This window comes from Humulus lupulus, chromosome 2 (genome assembly GCF_963169125.1).
Source record: "Humulus lupulus chromosome 2, drHumLupu1.1, whole genome shotgun sequence".
NCBI lineage: Eukaryota > Viridiplantae > Streptophyta > Magnoliopsida > Rosales > Cannabaceae > Humulus > Humulus lupulus.
This window is the reverse complement of record NC_084794.1, coordinates 62,253,012-62,262,118: the sequence shown is the minus strand read 5'-3', so window position 1 is coordinate 62,262,118 and position 9,107 is coordinate 62,253,012. Positions and strand designations below refer to the sequence as shown.

The window sequence follows — 9,107 nt, the reverse complement described above, 5'->3', positions numbered from 1 at the left end:
TAGAGGAGTTGTGCATCAATGACGTCGACCTGACAAAAGTGATCCGAGTCGGGAAAAACCTAAACTCGGAGGTCAGGGCTGCAATAATCGCCTGGGCTAAAGAGAACCAGGATGTCCTGGCCTGGTCTCATTCATATATGACTGAGATCGACCACAAGGTAATATGTGACGCCCTGAACATTGAAGAAAACGCAACTCCCGTCCGGGAGAAGCGGAGGCCCCTATGGGCGGAGAGGGTAGAGGCCCTCAAGTTAGAAGTCGGGAAGTTGTCCTCGATCAATTTCATCTGGGAAGCCTTATATCTTGTTTGGCTAGCCAATCTAGTGTTGGTACTGAAGCCAAATGGAACGTGAAGGACCTGCATCGACTTCATGGACCTCAACAAGGCTTGCCCAAAGGATTGCTTCCCTCTGCCCCGGATTGACCAGATGGTGGATGTTACATCCAAGTATGAGTTGTTGAGTTTCATGGATGCCTACTCTGGTTACAACCAGATTTCAATGCATGTAGCAGAGCAAGAACACACCATCTTCGGTCATCCCGCTTTAGTTGACTTCAGTTCCATCATCTCCATCTGCCACCTCTGCATGAATTTCCCTTGCGATAATGGAGGAGTGGGAACTATACGAGGAGATCAAAAGAGCGCCTAAAAAAGCTATCACATTTCTGCCCGACCATTCTTCATGGTCCGTGACGAACCCATCGAAGAAGGAAGACGTGGTTCCAGTTACACCTCCGTGGCCAACACAGAGAATGATCCGGGAAGACGATGAACTGGATCCGCGAACAGAAGAGGACAGGGCATTAGAACCCATGGAAGAGGTGGAGGAGGTGTGCATCGATGACATCGGCCTGACAAAAGTGATCCGAGTCGGGAGAAACTTGAACTCGAAGGTCAGGGTTGCCATAATCGCCTGGGTGAAAGAGAACCAGGATGTCCTGGCCTGATCTCATTCAGATATGACTAAGATCGACCGCAACGTAATATGTCACGCCCTAAACATTGACGAAAATGCAACTCTCATCTGGCAGAAGTAGAGGCCCTTAGGGGTGGAGAGGGCAGAGGCCCTCAAGTTAGAAGTCATGAAGTTGTCCTTGATCAAATTCATCCAGGAAGCCTTATATCATGTTTGGTTAGCCAATCTAGTGTTGGTATCGAAGCCAAATGGAACGTGGAGGACCTGCATCGACTTCACGGACCTCAACAAGGCTTGCCCGAAGGATTGGTTCTCTCTGACCCGGATTGACTAGATGGTGAATGCTACATCTGAGTATGAGTTGTTGAGCTTCATGGATGCCTGCCCTGGCTACAACCAGATTTCAATACATGTAGAAGAGCAGGAACACACCATCTTTGGTCGTCCCGCTTTAGTCAACTTCGGTGCCATCACCTTCATCTGCCACCTCTGCATGAAGTTCCCTTGCGATAATGGAGGAATGGGAACTATACGGGGTGACCAAAAGAGGGCCCGAAAGTGCTATCACGTTTACGACCGACCATTCTTCATGGTCCACGAAGAACCCATCGAAGAGGAAGACGTGGTTCCAGTTTCACCTCCACGGCGAACATGGAGAATGATCCGAGAAGACGATGAACTGGATCCGCGAATTGAAGAGGATAGGGCATTAGAACCCATGGAGGAGGTAGATGAGGCGTGCATCAATGACATCGACCCGAAAAAAGTGATATGAGTCGGGAGGAACATAAACTCGGAGGTCAGGGCTGCCATAATCGCCCGGGTTAAAGGGAACCAGGATGTCCTGGCCTGGTCTCATTCAGATATGACTGAGATCAACCACAACGTAATATGTGACGCCCTGAACATTGAAGAAAATGCAACTCTCGTCCAGCAGAAGTGGAGGCCCATAGGGGGGAGAGGGTTGAGGCCCTCAAGTTAGAATTCGAGAAGTTGTCCTCAATCAATTTCATCTAGGAAGCCTTATATCTCGTCTGGCTAGCCAATCTAGTGTTGGTACTGAAGCCAAATGGAACGTGGAGGACCTGCATCGTCTTCATGGACCTCAACAAGGCTTGCCCAAAGGATTGCTTCCCTCTGCCCCGGATTGACCAGATGGTGGATGCTACATTTGAGTATGAGTTGTTGAGCTTCATGGATGCCTACTCCGGCTACAACCAGATTTCAATGCATGTAGCAGATCAGAAACACACTAGCTTCCAGACAGACAAGGGTGTATACTGCTACATTGTCATGCCCTTCGGGCTTAAGAATGCTGGGGCCACCTATTAGAGGTTGGTCAACAGGATGTTTCGGAACCAACTGGGGAGGAACATGGAAGTCTATACAGATGACATGTTGGTCAAGCCCAAGACCTCAGCCCAACACGCAGATGACCTGGAAGAAGCATTTGCCATTATCCGGAAGTACGGGATGAAGCAGAACCTCAAAAAGTGCACTTTTGGCGTGGTATCCAGGAAGTTTCTGGGCTTCATAGTAACCTTGAGAGGAATAGAAGCCAACCCATACAAGATTAGAGCGTTGTTTGAGATGCCATCGCCACGAATGCACAAAGATGTTCAAAGCTTGACAGGAAGTATAACAGTTTTGAGCTCCTTCGTTTTGAAGTCCACAAATAAGGGTATCCTATTCTTCAACATACTTCATGGAAACTAGAGATTCGAATGGACGACCGAATGCCAAGAGGACTTCCAAAAATTGAAGGAACATCTGGCCCAAGTGCCAATCTTGTCAAACCAAGTGGATGGGGAGCCATTGTACCTATACTTTGTAGTGTCAGAACACGCGATTAGCATTGCTTTAGTGCAAGAAGAGGGAAAGGTCCAGCTCCCGATCTATTACGTAAGCAAGAAGTTGCTGGGCACAGAGTCTAGATATCCCTTAATCGAGAAGTTGGCATTTTACTTATTGACCGCCTTCAGGAAGCTGAGACCTTACTTTCAAGTCCATGCCATCAAAATACTGATGAACCATCCCCTACGACAAGTACTAGAGAAACTCGAATCATTGGGAAGAATTTTGAAGTGGACCATGGAGCTTAGCCAGTTTGACATCGCTTATGTCCCCAGAATTTCCATTAAAGGACAGGCCTTGGCTGACTTTATCTTAGAATGCACCGGGATAACCGAAGATGAAGAACCCGTCGACCCCATAATGCCCTTGTGGAAGATCTTTGTAGATGGAGCTTCCAATGAGAATGGGGTCAGAGTCGAAATCATCTTGATATCCTCGCAAGGTCACCAATTGCAAAACTCCCTACGCTTCCAGTTCGAAGCATCAAACAACGAGGCTTAGCACGAGACCATGCTGGCTGGATTACGCTTGGCCTGGGAGGTAGGGGCAGCAAATATTGAAGTCCACAGCGACTCCCAACTGGTGGTTAGGTAGATTTCATGGGAGTACCAAACAAAGGGGGAGAAGATGGCCGCCTACGTGGCACGAACCCGAGAGTTACTCCAATCTTATAAGAAATATCCCCCAAATCCCCAGGGATCAGATTGTGTTTGCAGACACATTGGCAAAATTGGCCTCAAAATGTTGAAGCGGAACTCTTCGGAGTGGTCCTGATCGACCATATACCTGCGCCTAGTATTCAAACCCCTGCAATCATCAACACCATCGATTACTCTACGTCATGGATGAGCCCTCTCATCCAACACCTAACCACTGGGGAATTGCCCGCAGATAGGGCTGCCGGCAAGAAACTTCAGTACCAGGCTCCCAGATACGTCATGATGGATGGAAAAATCTATCGCAGGGGGTTGTCCATGCCCTATCTTCGATGCATATCTGAGATAGAGATGAGTGCAATCATGCACAAAGTGCACGAAGGATTTTGCGGAGATCACACAGCTGGACTCAACTTGTCCAAGAAAATCCTAAGGCAAGGATATTTCTGGCCAACGATGAAGAATGACTTGTTGATTAAGTTCGCAAATGTGAATAGTGCCAAAGGTACGCGAAGATCCTGGAAGCCCCTCCAATGGAGATAACCCTGATGACCAGTCCCTAGCCTTTTGCAATTCGGGGAATCGATTTAGTAGGATCCCTCCCAACCGAGAGGGGTGGAGTAAAATACACCATTCTAGTCGTTGACTATTACATCAAGTGGGTCGAGGCAGAGCTAATGAGCACCATCACCTCCAAAAAGGCCCTTAACTTCGTCATCAACAACATTGTGTGCCGATATGGCCTTCCTCACAAAATCATGTTTGACAACAGGAAACAATTTGATAGCATCCACTTCACTAATTTTTGTGAAAGACATGGCATCATCAAAAGCTTCTTTGCGGTCGCAAGGCCTCAAGAAAACGGGCAACCAGAGGCCGTGAACAAGATTTTGAAGGGAACATTAAAGAAAAAGCTACAAGCTTGCAAGAACAAGTGGCCGGAATAGATGCCCTGCGTTCTATGGGCTTATCGAACCACAAAAAGAACGCCAACTGTACATACTCCCTATACGGATGTGAAGCAATCATCCCAGTAGAAATGGCGGCCCCGTCTCACAGATGGGGCACATACGATCCCGTCCGAAACCACACCTTAATCCAAGAATCCCTAGATCTCATCGAAGAGATCCGAGAGGAATCACAGGTGCAACTGAAGATGTATTAGGGAAAGATCGGCAGACATTTTACCTCTAAAGTTAAGAGCCGGAGGTTCAAAACTGGCAATCTAGTCCTTAGAAGAGTCTTCCCTGGATCTCAAGATCCAGGAGTGGGGGTTCTGGGACCAAACTTCGAAGGACCCTATGAAATCCAAAATGAAGTATGTCCGGGAACGTATCGCTTAAGGCGACTAGATAGAACGGAGGTCCTGAGGGCCTGGAACGCAGAACACCTCTGCCGGTACTATCAGTAGTCAGGAGGATCTAATTTTGTTTCTTTCTAACATTTTTTATTTCTAGCAATGTACGCCATAGGGTGATTTCTTTTTTAATGGTGTATACAAAATGCCATAAGAAATGTTGTAAGTGTTGGGAATTGTGCCCTGAAAGCATACGTAGTAGACATTGTCTTAAGAAATAAATAAATAAATAAATTGAATTTGTTATGCATATATTTTATGGACTATATTATTATGTGATAATATTATGTAAATATCAAAAAAATTCCTAAGTTCATATATGTGATCTAAAACACGTATTGGTACGGAAGGATTATGTTTGAGATATGAACTTGAAAAGTTCGTAGTAAAATAAAGTTAAGGAATCTTTAGATTAATTACTGCAAGTACGGTCCACTAGTATTATGAATACATGTGATCTAGATCTGGATCACTAGTGTAGTATGACACTTTAGTGGAGGTACTTTATATATTAGAGAATATATAGAACTGGACCAGATATGTTTATTAATACTTAGTTAAATACTATTTTGAAGTATTAATTAAATATATCAATTGATGATCATATACAAATAAATCTTAATCCTAAAGTTACTATGAACTCCTGTTTATGTTATATGAGTTCTTTGATTCACTCGTTAGGGTTTGTTAGAATGATCAGGCTAGAAACTTTTGTTTTGGGAACTCATTAATGTAAATGGCTGGGGACATAGTATACAGATATGAAATATATACCTTCTCATAAGAGATTGAATAATGGTTCTCTTAAGGGTTGAATTTTGGCACTGAAAGGTTATTGAGCTCAAATTCATAATTTAGTTATGAATTAACATTCACTAGTAAAGTCAATGGTACTTAAGGAAACAAGATATAATTAAAAGGATAAAACGGTAATTTTATTCCCGACTAATTATGAACCATTATTAGAGGGTTAATTTGTATGTAATGATTATATCAATGGAAACTCTATTTTATAAAGTACTCAGTAAATGAAATGTCTATAATTACAAGAGTGCAATCTCATATTTATAGTGGAGTAATCATGAGATTAATAAATTAAGAATAAATAGCATTTTTGCCCCCCAAACTATGACCTCTGTATGAAAGTTCCCTCCGAATGATTCGCGATGTTTTAAATTCCCCCCGAACTTTTAACGTTAGTAATTTATGGGCATTCCATTGCATTCCGTTCAGTTATGCCGTTTACTCAGTGATGTGGCATAATACGTGTATAGTGGTTGAAAAATTGAAAGTAAAATCAATACACCTAAGCCTACCATTATTTTCTTTCCTCTTCCCTCTTCTTCATGATTTTCTTCTCTTCAAACCCTAGGTTTAATTATCCTTTCTGCACTTGTGTTCATCAAGCATCATAAATGGCATATTCTAGGAGAAAAAGGTATGGAGAAGTTCAAGGGAGTCCCCCTCTTTGTCGTTGTGTATGTGAGGCCATACTAGGCATAACGTGGACTGTATACAATTCGAGGAGAAGGTTCTATGGCTGCCCAAGATACAAGGTTTGTTGTTTCAATTATTTTTCTTGATTATGATTGGCTTAAACTTCTCTAACTTTGTATTTTATTTACAGAGAAATGAGAGAGATGGTTGTGGCTTTATTCATTGGATAGACCCTCCTAGTGGTGAAAGACATAATTGTGATAATGGGTTGTTTAAAAGAGTAGAGGAGATCAAAGGCAATCTTTTGCAACAACAAATTTTGGTTGAGAAAAGAGATGAACAAGTTGGAAAAATTTTGATGTTGATGGAGGATGTCAAAACTAGTCTCTGTATTTTTGTTGTACTTTTATCTTTTGTTTTGTACTTGGCATTATGGTGAAATGTAATTGTTGTGTTGTTGCTTTAATTGAAAAAATGTAACTGTGTTGAAAATGAAGAAAAACATCATTTATGGTATATGTATTTTATTGGATCTTATATATTTGGCAGCATATATATTTGTGATGTATTTTTATTGATTATGAGATATCTAGTAGCATATATAGTTGCTTAATTGTAATGAAATTTGATTGAAAAAAGGTTTCCAATAGCATGATACAACCAGAAAAATAATATAAAAAGTGAGCCAACATTTTCATTCAGTAAACTAGTATCTGGTGTACAAAGCGTGATCCTAAATCAAATATACAACCTTGCTCAAGTACATTGGTGATTTACAACCTTTCTCAAGTACATTAGTGATCCTAAAACAAATTTACAACCTTGCTCAAATACATTGAAATGGTATTCAGTGAGCATGGGACTAATAAAAAAACAGAGACAAAAGCAGACATAGCAATCTTTCAGCTCCAAACTTATCCAATACACTGCTTGTCAATCAAAAAATCAGATACCGCCTTGACTAAATATGTTTGGTCCTTGTTGCAACTGTGTTGCTACCTTACCGAGGTGGGTTGAATGGAACTTGCTACAAAATAAGATAGACAAATCAGGTAGCTTAAATGATAAAAACCAGATAACAAAAATCAGTGAGCATTATTTGAAGTTGTTAGGAGATACCTGAGGTGGTGGCATTATTCCTTGTAGAGAACTTACATTTGTTGCTGAACTCACTGAAGCATTTTCTGGCTGACTGCTATTTCTAGCATAAGTACCAGGATCAGCTGGGGGGTTGTCTTTTCCCTACCAAAACAAATCTTTTTTATCAATCAAAAAACAAGCAAACATTATCCTTCAAACCAGATGCAAATAATACAATAGTAACTTACCGAATTGAGGTTGTTTCTAGCACAAGTTCTGAAGTTGTGGCCTATTGCACCACAGCCAGAACATCTCATTCTCACATATCTTCGTTTCAATTTCTTGGCTGTTGGTGGAGCCAACTCATCAAGTTTAACTCTTCTGCTTTTCTTAGGCCTACCAGGTTGAGTCTTCCCAATTGGCTTAATCATTCCAACCTTGCCACTTCTAGGCCACTCATCTTGATTCCTAATTGGAAAAATTTGCTGAGAGTATGCCTTCATGTAGTATTCCTTGGTATACTATTTCGAGACATATGTCACTGGATCCTCTCTTTTATGCCAAATAGCAGCAACAGCATGGCTACATGGAATACCAGTGAGTTCCCATCTTCTACAAGAGCAGACCCAATTTTCCAAATCGACAGAGTACATGCCCCCGTACATGTTCATCACCTGGTACATAAATTCACTCCCTTTGGTGGGAATGTGACTTCCAGCTTCTACCTTGTTCTTTTCAAGAACAGTTGCGACCCTTCGTGCAATGTTAGACTCCCACATTATAACTGAATGCCTATTTTTAGTGAGCCTTTGCATCATGTACATCCTAATACGCTCCAACATCGACAATATTGGTCTATCTCTGGCTGCCAATATTGACTTTGTACCATTGAATCCCTCACACATGTTATTTACAAGTATATCACACTTAGGTTGAGTTCTAAAGTGTGATCTACTCCAGTGATGTGGACCTGCATCCAATAACCAGTTGTATGCTTCCTCATCAATTGATTTGATCTCCAACATCACAGCTTCGAATCTCCTAATAGTTACCTCTCTTGCAACTTTCCATAAAAGGTCTTTCAAGGTTTTATCCCTGAAAACTTTGTTGAAATTCTTCTCTAGATGCCTTGCACAATGCCTGTGCTCGGCCTCAGGTACACCCTCATCCCACAAACCCTTCAAGGCTTGCTCTAAACGTTTTTGCTTGTCTGTAATAAAGCTCAAATGGTTTGAGTTTTCAATTTTGAAGTCTACCTTCAATAGGTCCAGAAACCAGCTCCATGAATCCTTATTTTCTTTCTCAACAACAGCAAATGCTATAGGATACATTTGGTTATTCCCATCTATTCCAACTGTTGTTAAAAGTTGTCCTGGATGTACACCTTTAATGTGGCAGCCATCCAACCCAATTAAAGGTCTACAACCCTCATTGAAACCTACTTTTAATCCAGCATAGCAAATATACATTCTCTTGAAACGTGGCTTACCATTCTCACCAACTTATGTCAAAAACTCAATAGTTTAACCTTTATTGGTCCACTTAATCTCCTCTGCATAATCCCAAAGAGAAGCATACCGCTCTTCATAGCTCCCTTAAATTGCTCTAGTTTCCATCAGCCGAGCTCTATAAGCTTTGTCCCGTGTAATCTCAATGACATTGTCCTTACTAACCTTGTGCATGAAAGAAGAGATTCCCCACTTGTCATTCATCTTGAACTCATTCATGTACTTCCGACTCAACCATCTAGAAGTTGTAAATCTATTTGTATTCTTTCTAGCACATTTGTGTTCATCATCATAAGTT

General features: G+C 41.8%; 1 protein-coding gene across 1 annotated transcript; it reads right to left on the bottom strand.

Moving 5' to 3' along the window:
• Positions 1–7,822: 7,822 nt before the first annotated feature.
• On the bottom strand, positions 7,823–8,770 carry LOC133814336 (uncharacterized). Its single transcript, XM_062247308.1, has one exon. The coding sequence runs from the start codon at positions 8,768–8,770 to the stop codon at positions 7,823–7,825; it is 948 nt and encodes a 315-aa protein (XP_062103292.1).
• Positions 8,771–9,107: the final 337 nt, after the last annotated feature.